The 26524-nt window shown below is 41.2% G+C and overlaps 1 protein-coding gene and 1 pseudogene across 1 annotated transcript in view; one reads left to right on the plus strand and one right to left on the minus strand.

Annotated features, from left to right (window-relative positions):
• The window catches only part of BMP5 (bone morphogenetic protein 5), a 95392-nt gene that overhangs the window by 9271 nt on the left and 59597 nt on the right, over positions 1 to 26524 (minus strand). The window contains exons 4-6 of the mRNA XM_060235184.1: positions 16912 to 17109; positions 12620 to 12696; positions 2930 to 3040 (exon numbers count right to left, since the gene is read on the minus strand). Of these exons, the coding sequence (XP_060091167.1) occupies positions 2930 to 3040; positions 12620 to 12696; positions 16912 to 17109 (386 nt within the window). The remainder of the gene's footprint in view (positions 1 to 2929; positions 3041 to 12619; positions 12697 to 16911; positions 17110 to 26524) is intronic.
• LOC132569007 (proteasome activator complex subunit 3-like) lies at positions 8068 to 8990 on the plus strand (annotated as a pseudogene).

Here is a 26524-nt window from a genome sequence, read left to right on the forward strand (position 1 = left end):
TATGAAGGTTGTTGTGGTGGGGGAGCTGCTGATGGAAATGGACATTAGGGGGAGTGTAGGAATGGGAATGCCAGAGTGCATCTGGGCAGGAGGGTTATAAGGAGTTGGAGGGAGGGGCACGGAAGGGAAGGGTTGAAGTGCATGCAATGGGGTGTGTGGTGAGAACAGTGCTTGGAAAGCCATGGGAGAGGAGGAGAAATATAGCTGGTGAGGTGAGGGAAGGTGCTGAGTATTTTGTCTGGGGGAGGGTGGCATGCAAGTCACCCAGAAATTTCCATAGCAGAGTGAGGCTTATGAAGCTAGTTCTCTGAGTTGTTAGTCTCCATGCTCAAACTTCAGCACCATGGTGTGTGGGAGTGTCTTTGTGGAAGGTCAGGTCTCTAAACAGGACTGAAGTGCAAGGAAAGGAGTGGTCAGTGGGAGCAGACTTGAGATTTGGAGGAATGTGTATTGATGTGGATGAATCACAAAGAGGTGGTGAGAGAAAAGGGTTGATTTAGGAGTTCTGTTATTTGACAGATGGCTAGTGAATCTGTGGAGGGTTCATGATTTTTGCGGTGGCTCCAATTCCTTAGGGAGTTTATATTGTATGTGTCTGTTCTGAAGTGGACTTCTCTAAGTGGAAAAGAAACCATTTTGAATCAGAAACAAATATGCTTCTGGGATTGCTGATCTAGTGTAGCGGGGAAGTGTATTTTCAGAGAGGAAAGAGGACTCCTGGGATTACTTAGACAGGGGTTAGACAGGAGATGTTCCTCTGAAGAGGGAGGCATACTCAAGGCAGATTATACAAAGTGAGTCAACAAACTAAATATTCACACTGCTCCCTGCCTACCAATGAAAAGAAGCCACAAATCACAGGTAGGTGGAGGAGCAGAGTAACGCTGCACTGAAGGATAAGCTTTCTGAAGTTGGCATTAGCAAATGTTACCAGTTTGGGGTCTGAATTATCCCCTACTTAAGGTGTTTGCTTCTAAAACTTTACCAGTGTTCAGGACACCGTACCTCTGTGAACAGATCTTTTTCTGTAATAAATGTCAATAAATCAAAAGTAAATTGCCAGTTTACGGATACACATCTAAACAGCATACACAAGATTGCTACTGCACAACTGCTAATTCCAGATTTTGATGCAATAATTCAAAGCAAGAGGTATCAGTTATCAAAGACTGTTAAATAAAAGAAATACTGTAAGCGTTTTAAGCATGTTTGTATTTTAAGTAAAATAATATCATTAATTGGGTTTGCCTGTGTCCTTTATAAAGGATACGTCTCTGGTACCTGGCGTTGCATTTTTTGGCACACATGGCTTGGCTTGACAAGGCCACTCATGTCAGTTCAACACTTCTGATTTAAACAATTTAATACCACGGCTAAAAATACCGCCAAAATATAAAATTCAGTGAAAAACACATAAACAAACAACATTAGAAGCAGGGCCAATAACTGTTATTGGGGATATGCCAGACAAATGGAACATATGAACAATTTATTCCTCAGTCTATACCCTCCCCCAATAATTCATCTTGAATCGTTTCCATACTCATCATTTTGAATCAGAAACAAGTTCCTGAAATTATGTATGTAATGCTACCATTTAATTAACCCAAGAACGTCAGGCAGCATGTTACAGTTTCCACATATACTATATCATTAGGTGGTCTAGTCTGACTAGATCTTTTAGACCCAGTGGCTCCAGATTTAAGATTGCTGCAATCTAATCAACAGTGCCACCTGTTCTTAAATTAGATTGTTTTTAACTGTCTTAACTTTTAAAGTATGTAATTACTGTTTTTCTACTCTTGTTGTAATCCATCCTGAGCCCATTTGCGGTGAGAGTGGAATAAAAATCCGAATAAATAAATACAGAAACGAATATGCCAGACTATGGGTGTTTTCCCACAGATCTTACGGCAGAGCGACATCCCTCTTCACCGCGCAGCTTCTGCGCGGATTTCCCACCAACTGCTCCGCAGAACCAGGAAGTGCCGGACCTTTTGCGTCGCAGATGTAAACCGCTAAAAACCAGTTTACGTTAGCGATGCAAAAGCCGCGGCTCTTCCTGGTTATGTTTACCTGAGAAGGAAACGGTCTAGTCTGAAATGGGAAATTTACCATTATTCATGGTAACTAACAATTCCATAGTATTCAGAGAGTTTGAAACAATAAAATCCCATCTTTGTTTATACACTTGCATGAAATGAAATGCTAACATCTGAATAACATTAAGGGACTTCTAAGTGACAAAACTTCTGTAATTACAAAGAAATAATAAAGACTTTATGGATTCGTTAAACATACATTTTTGTATAGTATGCAATCTTATGCTTATTTTTATTTGTATATTGCTTTTCTCCCTAAATGGGACTCAAAGAGGCTTACCACATTGTTCTCCCTTCCTCTACTGTGTCCTCACAACAGCATTATGAAGTATGGGACGAGGAGGAGGAGAGTTGGTTTTTATAATCCATTTTCTCTACTGTAAGGAGTCTCAAAGCAGCTTACAACCTCCTTCTCTTTCTCTCCTCCAAACAGGCACCTTGCGAGGCAAGTGGGGCTGAGAGAGTTCTGAGAAAACTGGCCCAGGATCATCCAGCAGGTTTCATATGGAGGAGTGGAGAATCAAACCTAGTTCTTTAGATTAGAGTCCACTGCTGTTAACCAATACACCATGTTTGCTGAAGGAATGTGTTTGTTCTAAGGTCATTCCAGCAAGATTCCATGGCAGAGCAGGGATTCGAACCTAGTTGTCCAGTGTCCTAGTCCCACTGCACCACTGCACCTGATCTCCCCTACTTTCCTTCAATTTATGCTTTCAAATCCCACTGAAATCTACAGGATAAGGTGCTTCTGTCACATTACCCCGGTGCACAAGCTTCCCTAAAACATCGCAGGATACCAGCCACGCTATTTATGGATACATACATACCAGAGTTTGCACTATGGCATGGTTTGTAGCATTCATGTGGGCATTGAGAGGAAATGAACATTCTCCATCACAATAAAATGCCGCATAACCCTCTGGAGCTATAATCCAATCCTGAAAAAGAAAGACTGAACATTTAGGTGTAAGCTCAATACTTTCCACTTAAAAATGATTTCCTAACTAGTGAACAGGGGAAATTCAGGCCCCAAACTGTTATGAGAACAAACTAACACACACACCGTTCAGCCACGGACAAATGAAAATAGAATTCCAATGAGAAATATATAGTTTATAATTGAGCCAGATTCGGGGGAAGAGGGCAGTCAGCAAACATGCATGTATAAGGAAGACCGTAGAAAGCTTACTTTTGAAACTCTGGCCACCTCCTGCAACACTCCTTCTGTAAGCATAGCCCTGTCAACTTTACAGCTGTATTTGACCTACCTGTGGAGCTTTCTCTGAGCAGCAAACACAGGTCTACAAACCCCAGTCACCTCAGCAGTTGCCAGTGGACCAGGGACAGACACAATTTTTAAGGAACAGCAGGAAGTGGGCCTCAGCGTAGTGCTGCCTGGTCCCCCTTGGCCACTGGCAGGGGATGGGGTAGGCTTGCCAGATCTAGGTTCGGAAAGTCCAAGAACTGAGGGGTTGAGTCTGAGTAGGGTTGCCAATCCCCAGGTGGGGGCAGGGTATCCCCTGGTTTGGAGGCCCTCCCCGCACTTCAGGGTCATCAGAAAGTGGGGTGGGGAAGGGAAATGTCTGCTGGGCACTCCATTATTCCCTGTGGAGAATGATTTTCATAGGGTTATAATGGAGAATTGATCCATGGGTATCTGGGGCTCTGTTTTTTGAGGCAGAGGCACCAAATTTTCAGCATACCATCCAGGGCCTCTCTTCAAAACACCTTCCAAATTTAAAAAAGGATTAGACCAGGGGGGGCAGTTCTATGAACCCCAAAATAAGATGTCCCTATCCTTCATTATTTCCAATGGAGGGAAGGCATTTAAAAGGCAGTCCCTTTAAATGTGATGATCAGAACTCCCTTTGGAGTTCAATTATGCTTGTCACAACTTTGCTCTGGCTCCACCCTCAATGTCTCCTGGTTCCATCCCAAAGTCTCCTGGCTCCACCCCAAAAATCCCCAGCTATTTCTTGAATTGGACTTGGTAACCCTAATGTCTGAAGAGGACAGGGACCTCAGTGCAGCCCAATGCCATAAAGTACACCCTCCAACAGTGCCAGCCCTAGAGTGCATGGTGCCCCAGGCAGGGTCCCTACCCGGCACCCCATGGTGCCACCTGCCCTCCGCCCCACTGCACTCCATTGTGCCCCCCCCAAAGCTTGCCATGATGAGGTCAGGCCTACCGGCTTCGAGGCAGCCACACGATTTTTGAACCCAATGGGGGAGGAGGCTTCTCCCCCGTCCTTTCTGGAACCACTGGCTTCAAAAACTCTCCAGCGCTGGCTTCAAAAAACGTGCAGCTGCTTCAAAGCCAGTGGGGCTTGGCCTTGTTGTGGTGAGCTGTGTGTGGGGGGGAGTGCAGTGAAAGGGAGGGGGCTGGTGGTGACGGCAGCAGGGGGAGATGCAAACTAGGCGGTTGTCTTGGGCACCAGGGGGGACCCCAATTCAGCACCCCCTCCTGGCACCCTAGGCAACTGCCTAGTTTGCCTAGTGAGTTAGCCAGCCCTGCCCTCCAAAACATGCATTTTCTTTAACAAGAATTGATCTCTGTACTCTGCAGATGAGCTTTAATTCCAGGAGATCTCCAGGTCCCACCTCAAGGCTAGCATCCCTAGGCTAAATCTCTCGCTTACTTATTCTCTGCACCTACAAACTAGCTACTTTTTCTCTACCAAGGTTTCCATACATGTTTGCTGCATGGCACTGGGAAAACTGACTGAGGTAAGATTTGCATTTCTCTTGCAAACTGTACCTTACTTGAACATTTTACAGCAGTTTGGTAGCAGCCAAGAATCATGGAGCTGGGATGGCAGACATTTACACAGAGGGAAGCTGTTATGAGCCTTTGTTCATGAATAGTATTAATTCAAGGGGATTGTTATGATCAGGATGAAAGGTGGCATTGGTCAGCCCAATCTCATCTGATCTGAGAAGCTAAGCAGGGTTGGTACTTGGATAAGAGACCACCAAGGAAGACTCTGGAGGAAGGCAACCAACCACCTCTGGTTCTCACTTGCCTTGAAAGCCCCTTCCTGGGATCACCATAAATTGTTAGAGACTTAACAGCACTTATTGTTATGATAAAAGTCATGAAAGAGGGCTGGAATAGATGGACACAGAGTGCCAGCAGAGCATTATAAAGTTAAAAGTGAATGCAGTGTTACTTCATGAATCTGAACTGGTATAAAGCTGTAGCCTTTCTAGCAAAGGATGTCAGCTCCTGTTACTGATTTGACACATTCAAATAATTCAAAGTGGCACATCTGCTTCTAGCTTTGTTCCCAGCCAGGAAATACCATAGCATCCATCGTCCAAAAACAGATACATTGGCACAGACAGTGAGACATAAATGCTTTATCTCACTGTTTACACATGCAAGCAATCCCACTGGGTTTTCAATGTTTTCAAGCATGGATTCAGCACCTTAGTGCTTGATTTTCTTAAAGACCTGTCTGCATTTGGCTGAGGGGAAGGGGCAGGTCTAATGTGCTTAATTCAGCATTTTTTACCCAGGCCATGCAGATGGTGGTCAGTACCAAAACCAGAGGGAAATAATGGGAGCGGGTGGCAGAAGGAACTCTTTCTAGATGATAATATCTATGTAAAAGAAAGCTGCAGAAAATCCTGCAAGAAGTATCCCTTGCAGGAGATACTCCTGTTATCCTCAGTTTCAGTGGTGTATTAGCTGGAAGGTACAGAAACCTCTCATGTGGATATATACACAAGAGATAACCTTATAGGGTATTTGATTTGGCCAGAGTAGCAGTAAAATCTTTATGCTACAGACACTATTATCTCAGGGGAATGGGAATCACCTGGTCCTGAAGTGGTTTCTTGAGTGAACATTCTTTGGCTATGAGTGGAAGAACTTTGTATTCCCAATCCCACCTAGTGTTAAAACTCCCTTTTATCATTTAAATTATAACAAAACCTGACAGTCTGAATACCATAAAAACCAGCATTAAGGCACCCTGGGGAGCCACATGCCTCTCAGGGGATAATTACGAGTGTTATGAATGAATATAAATTTTAAGATGGATGTGGCAGCTCAGAAAACAGCTGGGATATGGGTTCAATTGCAACTGAATTAAACACAATCTTAAACACAGTTCTGAAGTCAGGCCTTTCGGCTTCAGTGTTACAGGTTTCATATTTTTAGCAACTCCTAGATAGGCAATAGAAATTAAAGATGGAGTATTCTCAAAGAAATAAATATATAGCATTAAATCTTGTAGCATTCTGTCAGTACTGAAATATAGAAAGGCTACAGGAAACTGTCACAACAGTAACCTCCCAAGATTTATTGCACATGAATGTATAGGAACTCGTATTGAAACAGGAAACACATTGGTTCTTCAGGTCAACAGGTTGGAAAACTGGAAAATATAAATCAGGAAATGAAACAGTTTAGAGTATTGACATACAAGAACAGAATGAAAAAACCTGGGAAAGCAGAGGTGACATTATCTTAAAGAAGAAAACAAGACTGGGAGAAACCATTGGTAGAGATTAGTGGCCAACTGATATTGATCAGGTTAAAAGCACAGCCAACAGATACCCAAATAGACTATAAGGAGGAGGAAGAAAAATAGATGTCTATTTCTTTACACAGAGAGTGATTAAAATGTGGAATTCACTGCCAGAGACTGTAGTGATGACCATAGGAATAAACAGTTTTAAAGGGGGATTAGATAGATCCATGGAGAATAGGTCTGTCGGTGGCAACTTGCCATGTGAAGGGAACCTCCACATTCAGAGGCACTAAACTTCTCAATCTCAGAGCCAGAAAGTCTTAGTCTCTGTGTCCTGTTGTTGGCCCTTCAGAGAAACTGGTTAGCCACTGTGTGAGCCACTGTGTGAGGACTAGATGGACCACTGATCTGATCCAGCAAGGCTTTTTTAATGTTCTTACATGCCAACTGATTAGACTGGAAGAGCAATACCATGGAAATGGGTATTTAAATCCTTCTTCTTGAATCATTTATATACTCCCACACAGCTACCAGTAAGTCTACTAAGGGGTGGAGGGGAAGATAAATATATAATCATAGTACATTTGGAAAGGAGGGAAATTAAGTCAGTGAAAGGACATCCACTCTCTAAGTCCTAATCAATCAATGGCCCTCCACAGGTGATTTGAAGTGAAAATAGGAGTTTCAGTCATGAATCTCATGAGTAATGTGTAGCTCGGTCTTTAATGTCCAGTGTGTTTCTAAAGCATGATGCATCCATAATTCTGTTTTCTACATCTCTATGATTTTCATTTTACATGATAGCTAGTTATACTATTATTATTATTATTATTACCTTTAATTTCTATCCCACCCTCTCCACGAGTGGACTCAGGATGGCTAACAATCAGTTCAAAACTTCAAACAATAAATACAATTAAACAGTTCAAAACTTCAAAATTTCAAACAGTAAATACAATTAAAACATTTTAAAACATTTTATGAATCAAAATGGGGGAGCAGTTTTCACAAACACTTTTGCTTACTATGAAAGGTCTCTCAGATTTTTTTCATGGAGTAGAGGTCAAAAATGGATGCCAGTATGGACTATTGTCCATGGCAGGAGATTAGCAAAGATGCAGGATTTGCAGCATCTGCAGGTTGACACTCAGTAATTTTTTGGCATTTTCTGGTAAATGACTATGCTTGTGTAATTCCATACTTTCCCAGTGCTCAATCAGACTTACGTGGAAGCATTGCTTTCATTCTAAATTGCCTTTGCCTTGCTCTCAATGATGTTCTCCTGTAGTCAGTCAAATATGATTGGTTATGTGTTATTGTGATGTCATCTCAATGACTAATTTATATCTGACTGGCTGGAATCTCTTTAGGCAGAAAACACTGTGCTGGAATAGCAACATCATAGTGAAACAACAGATTCAGTTGGCCCTTAAAAAGGGTAAACAAGGCAAGGGATAGAGAGAGACAGACCCAACCACTGACCCTCTGCCCCACCATGGCCTCCCTGCTCAAGGTGGATCTGGAATTGAAGCTCAAGGTCGACTCTTTCAAGGAGTGGATCACAAGTGAAGCTGAGGATCCTGTAGCAAATTTTTTTCCAAAGAAGCTTTTAGAACTCGATGCTTTCCTCAAGGATCCTATTCTGAACATCCAAGATCTCAAGCAAATCCACTCAGACGTGAACCTTCCTGTCCCTGACCCAATTCTGCTCACTAACAGCCATGATGGACTAGATAAGTCCAATATGAAAAAGAGAAAGCGGGAGGACTGTGAAGACACTTTCCAGGGTATCAAAGTCTTTGTCATGCCTAACAGGATGTTGAAGAGCAACCAGCAACTGGTGGCCATAATTGAGAAGGTGAAACCAGAGATCCGGATGCTGATTGAAAAGTGCAACAGTCAAAATGTGGGTAAAGCTGCTGATTTCCAGGATACAGGATGGCAATAATTTAGGAGTTTTAATTCAGGAAGAGGCTGTGACTGACCTCAGTATTTTGGAGATTGAGGCAGCCTCATACCTGGACAAGATCTCTAGATACTACACCACACGGGCAAAGATGGCCTCTAAGATTGCAAAATACCCCAATGTGGAAGATTATTGCCACACAGTGACTGAGATGGATGAAAAGGAATACATCAGCCTGCAGCTCATCATATCAGAACTGAGAAATCAATATGTGACTCTACATGACATGATTCTGAAAAACATTGAAAAGATCAAGCAACCCCGAAGCAGCAATGCAGAAACTCTCTACTGAGCATGTCAACACTCTGAACTTACAAACTGTTCAGTAGGCTCAAGACAGTCTTTGGCTTGGTTTGTTATGTGACTGTTGAGATGGGGAAGCTGGCTGGAAACAATTCTTGGCACACTTTCAGTTAAGTCTAAAGAAGCTCTCTCCTAGTTCTCTCTGGCTGGTTTTTATTTTGGTCTTGGAATTTGCATCCATCTCTGACATCCAGAAGCCACAAGACAGAGGTTTTCTTCTTGCTAGGGTGGGAAAGGGATGAGTGGACAGATTGTTCTGAGTAGCTGTCTGAGTAGTTCTTACCCTGATGACAATTGTCCTGAGTAGTTCTTACCCTGATGACAGCTGCTGTGAGTGACCATGCTCTGGAGCAGCCCAGAGGAATACTCTCCTAGGGATTGATCCTTGCCTTGACCCTAGTCAAGAACAAGGTTGAGTCAAATGCTGCAACGAGCTGATTTATGTGATCCTTCACTTCAACCATGGCAGTTTTCCCTTGGGAAATGTTGTCTGGGGAAGGAAACAAGAAGGAGTGCCCTTCTCACTTCACTTGGCTGTCTGCATCCTTCCTGGTGACCAGTCCAGTCATACAGATTCAAATACCACTTAGATTATCTCTCTTCCCCCTATCCTTCTCTGCTTTGTTTTGAAGCCATGTTAAATCCCACCCCTCCACACACGCACAGTTCGACACTTCAGTAGTTTTCTTTTTGACTATGGTGCTTGTCTGTCTGTCCCTTATGCTGTGGACATTCCCAGAGTGTCTGGTAAAGGGTAGACAAGCTTTTTCAAGCTGCTGATCCAACAGAATTTGCTCTGCAAATCCTGCAGCAGATTAGCTGATCAAAGTACTGGCAATTCAGAGTTTGTTGTCTCAGCTCCCTTGAACCCTTGAATATGCCTAGCAGCTGTCCATTAACCTGGCCCTTTTGGCTTTCAGGACAGCCATGGAGAAGTGTCTTGGGCCCCTCTGTCTGTACGAGTCCTGCTAGTCTCCCTGAGGTTTCCTTTTTTCCTTTTCTAGTCTTCAGGAAAGCTGAAAGGAGGCTGCATTTTCCCCATGAAATTTCCTCCCTAACTTTTCTATCCTTGTGTTAGGGTTGTAACAATCATGGCAGGCAAAATAACATTCTTTAGCTTCTCTCCCTTGGGTTGCTTTTAATTTTTCCTGCTGAAATCCTACCAAGTCCCAAGGGGACTAGAAAGTCTGCTCTTCTACACTCTCCATACAAATGCCTCCATGTCATTTCATCACATGTAGCTGGGCAAGCCCAAGTCTTCCCTGGAGTCAAGTCTGAGTTAAGATTCTCCTCATCTTAGCTGTTGCCTGAAAGCAGCCCACCCTGCTCCTCCTGACCTTGTTGCTTTGTTGGATTGTTCATGTGTCCTTGCCACATTGAACATATCTACAACTTTAAAGGGTAAACTTTAAGGGGTAAACAAAGTGCTTTATGGGAACCACTTCAGATGTACCAAATAGCATGTTATTAGAATTATTTGAAAAACTGCTCAGTTAGTTGTATTGATTGCATTACTATAACCAGTATGGAGTACCATCTTACTGGTTCTCAATGTTTTTGTAGTGGGACCCTATGCTAAACTACTTTTGGGGCTTTCCCCAAAAGACAAGAAAGACAAGAACATCAGATCAGTTAACTGAACAAGTTTACACTTCATTTTTTTCATTTTTAGTATTTGTATGCTATACATTGCATTTTTTAAACTTTTTGTTTTTTTCAATTTTAAATTGTAACACATTCACAACAACAGAGGGTCCTGGATAGGGGAAAGAAACTGGGCCTATTTCACAAAGACATAGATTTTTATAGTCTTATTAGAAAGCTGGAAACAGTGGTACCTGCCCTGCCCCCACAATCCAGTTTCTTGTGACTAGGAGTTTGGCTGCTGTTAATAACCATAGTATGAGTGCTCTTGCGATTTCTGAGATTGTTTCATTCCCTGAAATCCCCAAAATAAATTATTTGGGATTTAGGGGGATGCAATAATCTGTTATTTGATTGATATGATATGAAAGGTTTCCTCCAGGTGATTAAAGCCCTTTTCTGCATCCAGTGATTAATGAGTCTCAAACCTGCTTACCATATTATGTTATTAAGTGATGGCCAGTATTTCTATGCCATTTCTATAGCCATTTCTCTGTCACAAAGTCATCAGCAGTGTGCCTCTTCCAGCTCACCTGTTCTGTATCCTCAGTCCTAACTAAAAATATCAGAGCCCTGGTGGGCATCTGGATCCCCCACTTTCAGGTCCCACCTCTCTGCTGCCAGACAGCTGGCTGGTTGGGGGGAATTAACTCCCCAAACAGGGAAGAATGCGGAAATTAAGTGTGCTGTGCCTACTTGACTTGGAAGTGATATGTCAGAAACATTGGGTGATGCTCTGAGTTTTGGGCAAAATTCTATAGTAGAAGCTAATTCTACCACAGAGTTTTGTCCCAAAACCAGAGCATCCCTCCTAACATCCCTGATGTGGCTGCATCACTTCAGGGACACATAGGCACACTGCATTTATTTTCTGTGTTCCTCTCCACTCCTGGAAAGTTCACCCCCATCTCCCACTGGCAACCCCGCTCCTAACTTGGCAACCTCACCTCCAGAGAAAGCCACAATCCACTTTAGGGTCCTGACCTGCAGTTATCATGCAGCCTATTATATGCCTAATCTAAGACTTGTTCATGGATTCTATTAAATTTTTAAAATTAATTTATTTATTATTATTTATTACGTTCGACTTATATCCCTCCCTTTCCGCAAGCGGACGCAGGGCGGCTTTTCCATGTTTCACGCACTAGCTACTTCTAGGCAAACATCATCAAACATACAAATACACAAACACATACTGGTTACTGTTGTGCAATTAAAGTTTTTGCTGTTAACAATAAAAACAAGGCTAATAAAATGATCAGTTTTAATATTAAATATTAAATATTTAAATATTAAATTTAATAATTAAATATTTAATATTAAATATTAAATATTAAAACTGATCATTTTATTAGCCTTGTTTTTATTGTTAACAGCAAAAACTTTAATTGCACAACAGTGGAAAACTGAGAAAATTCCTACTTTGCAATGATGGTTCTTAAATATATGGCAAAAGAAAAACAAACGGGAAAAAACTTAACTCAAAAACTGGTATTAAGAATCTGAAAGATTAATATACACGAAGGGCCAAAAATTAAAAGCAGGATCTAAAGTAAAATAATAACCAAAAATACATGTATTTATTATAGAAAGTTAAAAGCATTTAAGGGCCCATATTAATTATGGACAATATAGCAATGCAACTAATTCAAATGGAGATTCCCTCAAAGAAAAAATGTTTCTTAGGAAAAATTGCATCCTTTCTTGAATATATACAGGGAAGTCAAAGTAAGCATTGTATGTTACTGGAAAATATATAGATTTGGTATTTTACTAAGTTGCTGTCTGAGCCCAACCCTCGTACAAGAAAGGAGTACTGTGTCATTCATCCAGATATAGCAAAATGGGTACATGCAGGGAGCCCAATTTGGGGGGATGACAGTCTACTTCTTTTCGTGCGGGAGCCAAATCATTGAGGAATAATGCCATTGTTATTCTCACAAACACCATTATAAATTTATTTATTTACCTTAGATTTGCAATGTGCAAGCTCAGTTAATTTTGTTATGTTGGTCATGTGGGATTTATAATGTAATCTTATTTGCTGTTTTGAATTGTATTAGTTATTTATTTTATTATATATACGATAAATAAAAAGTAGTTTAAAAAACTGATCATTTTCCTACCTCCCACCCCAGATCTCGGAAGCTCACGTAGAGTTCATGTTTTTTACAGGCCTGTTTCTGCTCACTTGTGTTATAATCTGCCGAAAGAAAAAAAGTGCGTTACAAAGGCCTGTGCATCCTTAAGAATTCATTGTTTTCTATCTTAAAATACTATAAACACTATAAATACTATAAACATATTGCTAGAAATAAAGCAAGAGTAATACTTCCACTTCCACAGCAGCAGGACCTAGATCACAGAGATGGCATAACCATGTACATTTCAGAATCCATAACCTCTGTCTGTGATAGATTCAGGTGGGTAGCCACGTTGGTCTGAAGCAACAGAACGAAGTTTGAATCCAGTGGTACCTTTTAAGACCAACAAAGTTTAATTCTGGGTATAAGCTTTCATGTACATGCACACCTGTCTTAAAGGTGCCACTGAACATAAACCTTGTTCTCGGTCTGTGATTATGGATATGCAAAAATAAAGATTATATATGATGCATTTAAGGCTACTGTTTGTCACACTGACTACCAGAGTGCCAGTTCTGCTAATATTATCAGAGGAACACTGGAAGAATAACATTGTGTCCATCAGAGCTTTTTTTGTAGAAAAAGCCCATCAGGAACTCATTTGTATATTAGGCCACACCCCCTGGTATCACCATTGTTTCACACAGAGCTTTTTTGCAGAAAAAGCCCAGCAGGAACTTATTTGCATATTAGGCCACACCCCCTGACACTAAGCCAGCTGGAACTGCATTCCTGTGCGTTCCTGCTCAAAAAAAGCCCTGATGTCCATCAAATCTGGACCAGAAAAGAAGCTCAGTTTTAAATGTTATATAAGTTCAAGTGTAGCTTAAATAAATATACCAATAAAATACACCATTTATTCAAACCTTACTCATATTTTCTTTTGCTACTTGCAAGGCTATTAGCTAATGATCTTCCCTTGGCAAACACCTCCTCAGTGAGCATTTGCCAGAGCAAAGAGCGTGTTTAGCATGTAAACAGTAGAGATTCTGCGAATTTCTCAGTGAACCTGTTCAGCAGTCAAACGTACCTTGTTCACCACTCACGATCAGACTGAGCTGATCAAGGATATGTTCTGTTTTCACTGAGCAACTTGAAAAGCTACTAACCACGTTTCCAGCCGCCTGCTGGTCAGAAACTAATTCTAGTTCTGATCTATCATTATCACCACTCTCAGCAAAACAGCTACATTGTGAAGTTGGAAAAGGGAGAAAAGAAAAGAGCTTTCCTCCCCCTTTTCTCTGTAGCCCAAACCAACAGTTTGAGGTAGAAAGGCGGGAAGGGAAATCAGCTGGATTTCTGGTCTTTTCCTCTTTTACACATCCGACTAAATTTGCTGCATGTCAATAAGTCTAGTAAACAGCAAAGTTTTCAGGAGGAAAGGGCAGAAAAATTCCACTTCCGGTTGATTTGCTGGAAGTAGGGTTGCCAGGCATGGGGGACTTACTGGCAGTAAACTGAAACCTAGTCCTCTGTCACCAGCAACACAGTAATATCATTTCTGGCACATACACCATGCAGTGACATTATCATATCTTTGGCAGTGTGGGAAAAGTCTGGTATTTGGGCCAAAACTCTGTGGTAGAAACTGTTTTTAACATAGAGTTTTTGCCCAAGTACTAGAGAGTCAACATGCTGATGATGACAGTATATAAATCCAATATCATCTTCTTCTTGATGACATCACCTCCAGTGAGCACCAGAAGTGACATTATTGCATTGCCACCAACAAACGCCTAGCCTCAGTTTGCTGCTGAAAAATCCCCCTGCCAGCCAACTAAATGGTGCTCATGGCAGGACCCCAAATCAAGAAAGTCAGCTTCTGATTGGTCCCCCCTCAAAATAACACTTTGCTTAGATATAGAGGGAAAAATTCCCAGCTAGAGACCAGCTCAGAGGCAGCTTCAGTTGGCTGCAAGTAGCCTGTTCCTGCAAATATACACAGACTGCAAATAGTTAATCCAACAATGATCTCCAGTGGTGAACAGAAAGTGTCAAACTGGCAGTCAGCTGAACATCAGTAGCAAATAGCATGATTATGGTTACACGTTCATTATGCAAATAAATTTTAATACAAAAATGCAAAAGAATGCAAAGCTGTGATTTGAATTGCTACTTTACCAGCATCTAAAGTCCTGGAAATGCCCAGTGTGAGATTTTGCCTTACTTCTCTTTGAAATCCAAACTATGTGTAGTATCTAGTGCTATATAGCAAGTCAGACAATTGGTCTATCAAGGTCAGTATTGACAATTTGGACTGGCAGCAGCTTTTCACATCATCAACTACCTGATACATTAGAGAGTGCACAGGTTGGGATATGGGCTCCCCAACATTGTGTCACAGTCAGACATGAGTTGTGGGTTCTCCTCAATTCCTGTGAGCAAGGCTCCCAACTTGAAAAGGCATCAGGGTGACCATGGAGTAGGGGCTTCAGCCTTCCCTTCTGTACCCTTTTGCATCTGAAACAGTCAGGGGAGGGGGGGGGGATACTGGAACTGAGGAGGACCCATATTCACATCTGACTGTGCTTGATTTACTGATCAGTTTTTGGCAAACAACATACAGTGGGGCTTACAGTAGAGAAGCAGAAATATAATGCATACCTTAATTCTCTGCAAGTTCTTTGGAAATCCCTGTTTTCACACAAAGCTGTTGGGCTTCCCCCACCCAAAAAATTCTTATTTCAGAAATATGTAAAAGTATCCTTTCACCTTTGTACAACTTGAAAACAGATGAGTGCTTTGTGGATGTTTTTTAAAGAAATGTTATAGTGTACTTGATGTGGAAATGTGCATTCAATACCCAGTCTTAGAAAACTCATTTGACCACACACCTATTTAGAATTCAAAACGATTAAACGAAATCCATATTCCTTCCTTACTGTTCTGCATCTCAGATGAGACAAATGTGGGGTGTAATGTTAGATTCCATGGAAACTAGTAAGATGACATTTACAATATAGAATATGGTGCCAAAGATCCAGTTTCACTTAGTGGGGTTTCAAGGGCCATGTGCTTACTGTGCTAGGAATCAAAAACAGGGGATACTGTGGCTGAACAAACTTTGTACCCAAATAATGTGGAAACTGGAGTTAGATTTAAAAATCTTTATGTAGCAGAGAAAAAGCTCTGAAGGGAAAAAAGGAAATCAGATTGGAAACTCCTAAAAATATCCATAGGCAGGCAATGAATATTTGAAATCGGATTTTTTTTTTCAAAAGAAGAAGGAAGTAAAGACTTATGCATCTGTCTGTATATAATGGGTTGGATCCAAAGAACCATGAATAGAACAAATTTATAGAACAAATGTGTTCTCCCCATCATCACCTCCTCCCTACTTTCCCCCCAAAATTGCTGAGTGGGGCAGAAAAGGGAAACTTGAAAGGAAATAATCAGAAATTATTATTATTATCCCCCTTCACCTTTGGTAAGCTGTTTCATAAATACAGAATACAAAGCAGGGCGCTTTTTTAGCAGGAATGCACAGGGACACAGTTCTGGCTGGCTTGGCATGAAGGTGTGGCTTAATATGCAAATGAGTTCCTGCTGGGCTTTTTCTACAAAAAAAAGCTCTGACGCAAAGTGACTTTTAGCCATCCTCATTTTCACAGATAAGATTGTTCTTGTGGTCAGTCAAGACTGATTGATGACAAGAGCCCAGAGGGCATTTTCAGATGCACTCCAGGTACTCATTCAAGCTTGAACTGCAAAACATGCCAATGTTTTTCTTTCCGATTATTATGGAAATATTTGCACTGGAATGCCACAAGTCACAAACATGGGGCAGGTGGGTTGGTAAACTAATTCATCAACACACCAGTGTTGTCATCCCTCTCCATGGCCCCTTCTAAGATTTTAATTGTTCCTAAAATGGAGGTGTCCGCAAAGGATCCCTTGGGAGAGAAGTATAACCCCTGAGGATTTTATTACAATAAGAAGGAAATTGCATTGAGAAATGTTTTCCATTGAAACCAATGGAAATTACTAGCTTTAATACTTGAATTTGATGCAGATTTTTAAAGCAAAAGAACTGAAACTAGGATTACCAACTAGGATTTGGACAAAATAACAAGTTGTGATTTCTCATAAATGCAGACATGATGCATTTTGGAGCAGCATAACACACTTCTGAGGATCATTACTGAAATGACAACCCATTGAATAGCCATTCTGAGGAATGTTCAATCTCTATGGACCAACAACCCCAGTCTTGAGGAAGGTCATCTTAGCAGTTCTCTCCATAAACAAAGATGCTATGATTTCTTTTGCCTTACCCCCAACACTTGACATTCTTGAGGAATCTTGAGGACTGCTGGATTTGTTGCGGTTCTGGTTTTTCTTTTTGTTGTTGGCAGCCCGGACAGATCGAAAAAGAACTTCACTGGCTTTGAAGAATGCAACCATGAATGGCTGTTTTGACTGAGGTCCATGCCTCCCTATAAGACCAGCTGACTTAACGTTGATACTGCGACCTACAAAATAAGGTAGACATAGGAATATTTGCAAACAAGACACAATCTTGACTGATGAAGTCACAGTGTTAGAAATGTTTTTCAGGTGGGTAGCTGTGTTAGTCTGTAAGAACAAAATCTGAGTGTAGTGGCACCTGAAAGACTAAGAAAATTTGCCCTGACCCAGGTTAGCCCAATCTTGACAGATCTCAGAAGCTGAGCAGGTTGGTTAGTACTTGGGTGAGAGAACACTGAGTCCAGAGTTGCTATGCAGAGGAAGGCAATGACAAATCACCTGTGGATGTCTCTTGCTTTGAAAACCCTACAAGGTTGCTATAATAAGTCGACTTGATGACGCTCTGCACCACCACCATGAGCTTTCACGAATCAAAGGTCACTTTATCAGATCCTTAGAGCCAGATGCATAGAGCCTGGAAAAAGTTATTGGTGTTTAAAGTGCTACTGGGCTTACATAATGTTAGAAATATTAACATTGTTTGATATAGAGCATCTTCAGCTTTGGGAAATTTTATAGTACTGGATGAGAATAGGGTCCTCACAGTCCAAGCATTCTACACTCAGATGGCAAAGTAGTTAAATTTAAAGAAATCCCTAGTCATCTTCCTTTGAGAAAATGAGAAGGATGAATTGAAAACCTTAGATATACACACAAATCAACAGGAATTAGAAATGGAGGCAATGTATATATTTATGCTATAAGTCATAAATAATTTCAAGGCATTACTCAAATTTCACCAAAAGCCTTGAGTACAGGTACAGCTGAGGCTTCAGTATTTCAAGGAATAATATATAATAGAGGTTGAAATATGTACATGATTGACCCTGCTTTTACTCTTGAGAGATGTACATATTTCTTTGTAATATTTGTTCAGTCAGACTGAGTGGTAACTTCACTAGATTTTAAGACTCTGACCTTCTGGGCTGGGGGTGGGGTGAGGAAGCATAGGGCTAAAACAAGCAGAGCAAAAACAAGCCACTCCAATGGCATCCATGAATTTCTACCAAATAAGCCCCCACCCCAACTCTGAACAGAATTTATTTTGGCAGCTCAAATAATTTTGTGTCTCCATGTATTATGCGAAGACTTTGTTCCACCAGAACCTGAGACAGTGTCATGTGAAACTATGCAGCTGGACCAGGGGAGGGGCCCCAAGATCTTTGAAATGGTAAAGTGTTGGTAAAGAAACATTAAATTGTGCTAGTCTGGACAGCAGCAGAGTTCTGATCTCTTGTTCTGTAATAAACTAGAAAGCCGGGGGCGGGGGGGGGGACGGGAGGTAGTTAACATCTTATGACAAAGAAGCATCTGCGTTGCAAATGCCTCATGCCATTAAACTCAATCTCACCAGAGAAAGAACTTACTAATAATCACAGGAGTAAGCCTTAAACAAATAAGCTTATAGGCTTCCCTTTTAAAGGCAAACTTACAGTGGCTCTCTGCCAGGGTCTATATTTCTTAGAAAAACTTCTATCATTGGCATAAATGAAAGAGGCAGTTTGATTTGTGGTTAAAGCAGTTTCCATTCTACTTCCACTGTAACAAATGTATTAATTCAGCTCAGACTTCCTCCTTCTGGCAGCCTTTTTGCAGTGAGAAAAAAAAAACGAAATTAGAAGTCGCAGCCAAATACCGTACCTTGAACTGACCCACTTCAATACATAAACACTTTTACAACATGTTTATTCAGGTGTAGTACTTCAAATTGGTTTAAGATGTTTCCAGTGACAGAGAGCACAGCAAAGGTGAAAAGAGAAGAACAGAGAAAGTTAAGCGGTTCAAGAGCAGAATAAATGGTCACATATTCTGAAAAGTACCCCACCCAGTATTCTCAGAAAATGTGGATTTGTAGCAGCTTCTAATTTCACTCTGATATGGCGTTTTAGCACTGTGTATCTAAAAGCATATTTCATGTATTCAATTTCATGATGGTTAAACAATACAGGAATATTATTCACTTCTGAGTGTCAGACTTGGAGGAAACACACATACATATACACATACGCACTCACACACACAGAGAGACAAGGACCAAACCTCAAGCTTGCCTTCTTGTGAAGGAAGGACTATCCTTCTGGATTGTCAATGGTTCCAGTGATTTTCTGTCATTTAATTTTATCTATAAAAGGTTAATTCCTTACTTCCTCATATAGGGGACAAATGTAACAGTGCAATCCTAAACAGAGTTACAGCCCATAGACTTCAATGGACCGTTTAACTCTGCTTAGGACTCCACGGTTCTCTGAATTTACAAAGGTGTGCATTGTGAGAGAAAGTGGAGTGGGGGAGCCTGCAAACCAATGTGAACTCCCTTTAAAATAATGTTTTATATTATTAAGTTTCCCTTGGTTTCCTTTAGACTTCAGCAATGAGATGATTATTAAGATCCCATAAGCCAATGTTTACAGAGATACTCTAAAAAATTAGTCTGAGTTGAAACACCCTTTAAACACAGAAGCAGTTTATGGGGCTCTCTATCTTGTGTTTACTTGCTCTTTTGAACAGCCAAGGTAAGCGTTTAGGAACAGCTTTTTTCCCCCTTGGAGGCAAGCCCCGCCAATGACTTCTGTTGAATTTACTACTGAAGACAATTTAGGATTGCATGAAGATGAAAAACTGAAGCATTGATTAATCAAGTTTTGTAATGTTCTTTTTGCTGCGATCATCAAAGCACTTAATTCAGAATTGTCCCACTGATCTCAGAGCTACTCCAAAATAAATTAGTGGTTTCATAACTGAAGGCTTAGCTTATTTATTATGGCTGGGATCCAAAGAACTCATTCCATGTTCCTAAGGGAGATTGGGGCTTCTGTTTCATGAACAGCAGCCCCTCATGCCACATAGGAAACCACTTTTGAACCTGAGTAGACTTTTAAAAGCTGTTTGTGATAAGGCATTGTGGGATGCAGGCTTCTGATGATCAAAGGGGGGAAAAGACCCTAAAATCCTACTGGATATTCCTGAGAGCTGGACACACTTCTGTAATTCAGCAAATTATTGCATCTGATTTATGCAGCATTAATAATTTTAATTTATATTCCTATTGTTCAGATTAAAATCCTTTAAAATGTAGATCTGGGAGAGGCATTCTCTCGTATTTAAGATTCTCTACTGCAGAAAACGGACAAAGCCTAAGGATATTTCATCTGCAGATTTCACAAAGTGATGTTTTTAAATATATGCAAAATAGGTGAAACATTCAGTCTCTTTCTATGCATGCAGAGCCTCCAAGTGTTGCTCTGCTTGTTTATGGATCCTACCAGCAGTTAGCATTAGATGTCACACTCTGGGCATTTTTTCTGCTGAAGCCCACAGATTGAAGGGAGGAAAGCATAATCTGAGGGGGGGGGGGGGGTTGGCGGCTCTGTCAGCCCAAATCTCCCATCTGAATGTAGCCCAGTATTTAATCCTGCCTTAGAATCAAATAGTTTCCAAGAAAAACAAACATTTTTCTCAGGCACCTGCATTCAGATTCTGCGATCAATTGGAGGTTGGTTTTCAAGTGGCATTTTTCTTTGTGTTCTGCATGAAAAAAATCAGGAGGAAAGAGCAAGGGGCAAAGAAGGCAGCAGAGCTAAACAGAGGCTAATCTAGGTGAAGAAGCATATGCCTGACAGTTCTTCTCAAGAGGAAAGCACAGCAGCCGAAGCCTTCTCAAGATCAAGGCTCCTACTCTGGCAACAGTAAGGGTATGCCAGTAAAATTACAGTATTAGAGTGAGGTTTTGTTCCACCTTTCTTTCTCCCCCCTCCCGCCTGACCTCCCCTCTTCTCAGCTCTGTACTGGGAGAACTCAGATTTATTTGTTGGGCTGGAAGAATTAAGATGTTGTGGGTAAAGGGGGGGAGGAATAGATAGAGAAACCAAAGGAGGAGTGATGGGCAGGTAGGGCAGTTTTCCAGCCTCCACGACACTTTGCCTATATTAAAAAGCAACCAATTGGAATGGCCGGAAGGTGGGGCCTGGAGTCTTGAGCCAGTCATTCTGGGCCTTCCAATCACCCAGTGGGTAGCCAATCAGTGGGGGCCCTCATATTCAACTTCCTTGTATTTGGGAAAGTGCAGTGGTGGTGCATGTGCTCTCGGCAGAGGGCAAACTTTTGATAGTCCCTGCTCTGTAAAGGAGGCACAGTGTTAAATACTGGGTTTGGGACACAAGGAGGCAAATTGCATAGTGATCAGCTTGATTTATTTTGATTACAGCATATCAGTTAGAACTAGAACTGATTGAATGGGCCAATGGGGCCAACTATATACACATTAAATTCCCTCACTGGCATGCCATAGGTCCATTTGAACCAGCAGGGGAAATCCTGATTGGTCCAGGGAGTGCAGGAACTAGGCTCCTTCTCCCATTGTTATTGCAAGTCCAAAGCTCAGCCCTACAGCTCACTCAGCCTCTGAACGCATGCCAAATGCACAGAAAACCCAGACACAACAGAAAGAGAATTGTCAGAGAGAAAGAGAAAGCCAAGAGGGGGAGGCGGCAGCAGCAAAGGAAGAGCACAGCCAAGCAGAGCTGCTATAACTCCTGCACCCAGGGATGGCATGAGCAGGGACGGGGAGAGGGCACCCATGCCTGCCCCCATGGCAAGGTGGAGCCCGATGCAGCCGCCTACCTTGCCTACTCCTACATGCCAGCCCTGGTGATTGGCTCTTGCAGGGCAGAACTTGAAACCATTCATCACAGTGTGAACGTAAGCTAAATGTTCTAGTTCAGGGGTAGGGAACGTTGGTTCTCCAGATGTTTTTTGCCTACAACCCCCATCAGCCCCAGCCATTGGCCATGTTGGCTGGGGCTGATGGGAGCTGTAGGCAAAAAACATCTGGAGAGCCAACGTTCCCTCCCCCTGTTCTAGTTGGACATGGTGCTTGTCAGAAATGTACCTCTGACTCATTTTCTCATCTCACTATCCCTCTCCCTCTGCACCAGGAATACAGAAATTTAAAGACTAAGGCCCTTTCTGCACTCACAATTTATTCATGATTGTTGCAGAGTTCAATTCAGAAGTAATTTTATTCAAATTCATGTTGGGGTTTCTGTTGATTCCTGCACGTCCTGTTTTCCTCCCCTTTTCTGTTACCTGCTGCAGATTATTTATTCTGCATTTCAAAGTAACACAAACTTCTTATTGCTGCTCCTGCCCACTCAGAATTCCCCTAATATGCTCAAGCAGCAGTGGAGTGGTGCACAGGCAAACATGTCACCAGGACTACCAGTCTTGTCAGTGGACAGGTCCATCCTTGCTGCTCCCTGTCTTTCCTTTGCTACTTGCCTCATCCCTATTTAGTGGCTCTGGATGTGGAGTGGCTTTGATTTGCATTCAAGAAAGCATCCTGCTATCTGCTTATCAAATCAAGCAAATGCATTCATCCTACCTTATAGTTAGCAGCTTTGTGTAGCGCATGCAAACAGCCTCCTCAATCTGTTAAACTACAAATAAGACAAGCCCCAGCGTATTCTTCTCAAACTTATTTACATCAATCCTTGCAAATGTCTGAACTGCTGAAATGCCTCAAAGTGCAGGGGAAGGGATGAATGCCAAAGCTGAACAATGGAACTCAAAGCAACTCTCTCCCTCTATTCCAAGGGCAGATAAGAACAGTGTTAATGGCTCACAGGACAGGAACAATGGCCATCATGCTCAAATCGCAGCTTAAAACTACATTGCTTGTAACCCTCCCCCCGCCCCCCGAAAGGGAGGAAAGGGGCCAGAAATTGGTGGACACATAAAGAGACTGAGTTAAGGTTTCTGCATTGAAATCTGATCCAGTTTGAAAGCAAATTGGGATAAAAGCTGCAGCAAAACAACATCCAAATATCTCAGAGCAAAGGTGGGCTGAGCCGGGCTGACTGCTGAAGGGAGGAAAGCAACGCAGAAGAGAGAAAAATAACCCGGGATTAAAAGGAGATTGAACTCAATTTGAATGCAGAAGAATATGGATGAAACTGTGGTGAACCTGGGGTAAAAGGACAGTGTAGAAACGGCGATTGTGGGAAATGGAAGTTGACATAGTCTACATGGAAGTCTACATAGAATCATCTCAGATTTGATCTACTCTGATAGGATACAACATTGGAGATAATTTAATTCAGATTAGAAAGTGTTCTAATTATAAGCATAACATATTTTGGTCAGATGTTGATTATTTGCATCCAAAATGTGCATTCCGCTTGTGGGATAGGGCGGGGTATAAATCCAAAAATTACATTACATTACATTCCTATTCTCTAGGTACTAAACTGTTATGGCCATTGTGATCTAGATCTTGTGTCAGTCTCCAAGTAGAAAGTTATACAAGAGTATGAACACAATGCAGGCCAATTTGACTTTTAGAACAATACTGAATAAACTCTTGAAGCTTCCTCATTGCTGGGATGGTGATTTGCAATTATGCATAACATTTCATTTCCCCGAGTAAATAAAATTACATTTAAAAGATTTATTGTGCAGTTTAGCTAGTTTATTTAATAAATAGCTTTACTAATTTATTCACAAAGTATTTGGTTAGTTGCCTTTTGTCTTGATGAGCAAGCACATAGTAATTATTCATTTGATTCTACAGAAACAGTAGCCTTTAAAAAACTACTACTACACGTATTTACATTGAAGGAAATTACCTTTCATTTTCAGCCACAGTGGTTATAATTTAAGGTAGCTATAGCTTTTCAAAGAATTTGGCTAACCAAGAAATAGTCAAGTTGACATATTGATTTCATTACACTCTGAGACCAATTTCTTTTAATTTAACCTTGTTACAGCACAAGATTTAATTTTTCTATTTATGCATAGAGAAAATACGGTTCCGGAATCTGCAATGAAAATTCCCCACATTGACTTGTAAAGCTTTCTTCAGGGATTATAAAATAGCTTAACTGACATGCTAGTCAAACCTTTGTAGTTCTGTGGTTGCTTCAAAGTTCAGTTTCCATTAATGCATTAACACAAGTTCTCACATAAATTAACAGGGCTTGGGCAGGATAACTGTTTTCTTACCACAGTCCAGCAGCTTGGTCTTCAGGGTTATTATATGTAAAGACACAAAGAGATTAAAGTGGACTCTAGTTACCAAACGTTTTATGCCATGACTCATCTATTTCCTTTAAGATACCATAAGACCCCTTGTTTTTTCATCCAAAGAAACAGGGCTCTTTTTTCGAGCAGGAGCTCCTCTGCATATTAGGTCACACACCCTGATGTAGCCAATCCCCCAAGAGCTTAGAGGGCTCTTAGTACAGGGTCTACGGTAAGCTTCAGGAGGATTGGCTACATCAGGGGGTGTGACCTAATATGCAGAGGAGCTCCTGGTAGAAAAAGAGCCCTGATTGTAAATATATCGACCTAATATCTCTAACTATAAATACAATATATTTTACCACTGCACTCTTTTTTTGGTGTTACTGAATTCTGTACTGGTGTGGTCTTGTTCTTCAGCTTCCCAAGAGCATGGGCCAAAAGTGGTACCATCCCTACTTTCAGGAGCTTGCTTCTACAGGACAGCTACAGAAACTGAGTTCCTGAAGTCCAAGAACTAAAAGTCAAAGAACCATGAATGGAAATTTTCCAGTGGCAATTGGCCAGTTCTTCTTTCCCATTGTAACCCTTTCTCCCCTAGTCATTTCTGAAAATTGGGTACCCTTAGAAAAATCAGGAGTCCCCAACATTCATGTGTCTGATTTCAGCTGATCTTGCACACATGAGGAACTTGATTGGTGTCTTCAGCCCATTACCTCCTGAACTTCCAGTACAAGGATGTAACAGTAGAAGACGACCGTTTTTGCACTAACCTTGCTCTTTCTTAGAGATAGAAGTGTAAAGTAAACATGAATTATCATCTGGTTCATCACTGAAGGGGTGAAATGTATCCATTCAAAAGCACAGTGTTGGGAGATTTGAAAGTTCTTTGGCATGGGATTTCTAACGGCCATTTCACACATCCAAGTCAGCTGATGTTGCACTTACTGGATGAATAATAACTCATTCTGTTCAGCAGAAGGAAAAGTTCAGTTGAAATGGAAGTGGTCTGGGACCGTTTTTGCACTAACTTTGCTCCGATGTTTCTTCACGCCAGGCTTCTGTTTCTTTCAAGAGCAAGCTAGCAATTTTGCACCAGCTGCTCCACACCACCATTTTGCACCAGAACAATTCATGATTTGCCACGTGGCAACATAAGCCTGGGTTTTTTTTCAGATTTACACTGCTGCACAGCAAATTGCCCCAGCACAAAATGGCGATGCAGAGCAACTGGTGCAAAATTGCTAGCTTGCTCTGGAGAGAAACAGAAGCCTGGTGCAGAGCAATGTCAGAACAAGGTTAGTGCAAAAACAGTCCCAGACCACTTCCATTTCTACTGAACTTTTCCTTCTGCTGAACAGAATGGGTTATTAGTCTGCAAGACCGCCCTCTTCAAACAGGCGTTCACCAATAACTGAATTAATGTTTACCGCCAGATTAGTAACGTTTACCGCCAATGTTGACTTAGGAATGTTTTAATTAATTATTGATTATTGACTGATTTTAATGTGAATTTTAATGTGAATTTAATGTTTTTATTACTATTGTTTACCTGAAATGCTGTTAGCCGCCCTGAGCCTGCTTCGGCGGGGAGGGCGGGATATAAATAAAATTTTACATTACATTTTACATTTACATCCAATAAGTGCAACATCAGCTGACTTGGATGTGCGAAATGGCCATTAGAAATCTCATGCCAAAGAACTTTCAGATCTTCCAACACTATGCTTTTGAATGGATACATTTCACCCCTTCAGTGATGAACCAGATGACAATTCATGTTTACTTTACACTTCTATCTCTAAGAAAGAGTATATTTCACAGCCTCAAAACAAGTAGCAAATAAATAACACAAATCTTTTCAGTACATTTCTCATTGGAATTTCCTTTCTTACAACTGTAAACAGTGTGTAAGGATTTTCGGTGTATATCTCTCCATTATAATCTGTCAACAACATAAAGATGAAGATATCTGTTCAATGGCATCTGATCACATGGCACTTTCTAAATGTGGAAAAGGGGGAATTGTGCAAGCTCAAGATTCATATCTCTGTCAACAGTGAGTGTGAGCTCACTGTCAGAATGGATTCATTTTGCACCAAATTGGAAGGCAAATGAGTAGCCAAGGACTTGGACATATTTTTAAAATATTTCCCCTATCAGGGCTACAGTCAGAATTACCAGAATTAATTTGACAGAGCTGCTTTGTGGTTTATCAGTACACGCTGAAATGATAGCCGAGAAAAAACTTTAAGGCAAGCGTCCCGAAAGATTTATGACTATTTCAGGAGAATGTTTTACATATTCTTTCAGTGCAGCATGATATATTGTTTAAAAAGAGAAAAAATGTTGTAATCATTACAGAAAAGGTGCTCTTGAAATACTTGACCCACCATTCAGGTT

Source organism: Heteronotia binoei, chromosome 1 (genome assembly GCF_032191835.1).
Source record: "Heteronotia binoei isolate CCM8104 ecotype False Entrance Well chromosome 1, APGP_CSIRO_Hbin_v1, whole genome shotgun sequence".
Classification (NCBI taxonomy): Eukaryota; Metazoa; Chordata; class Lepidosauria; order Squamata; family Gekkonidae; genus Heteronotia; species Heteronotia binoei.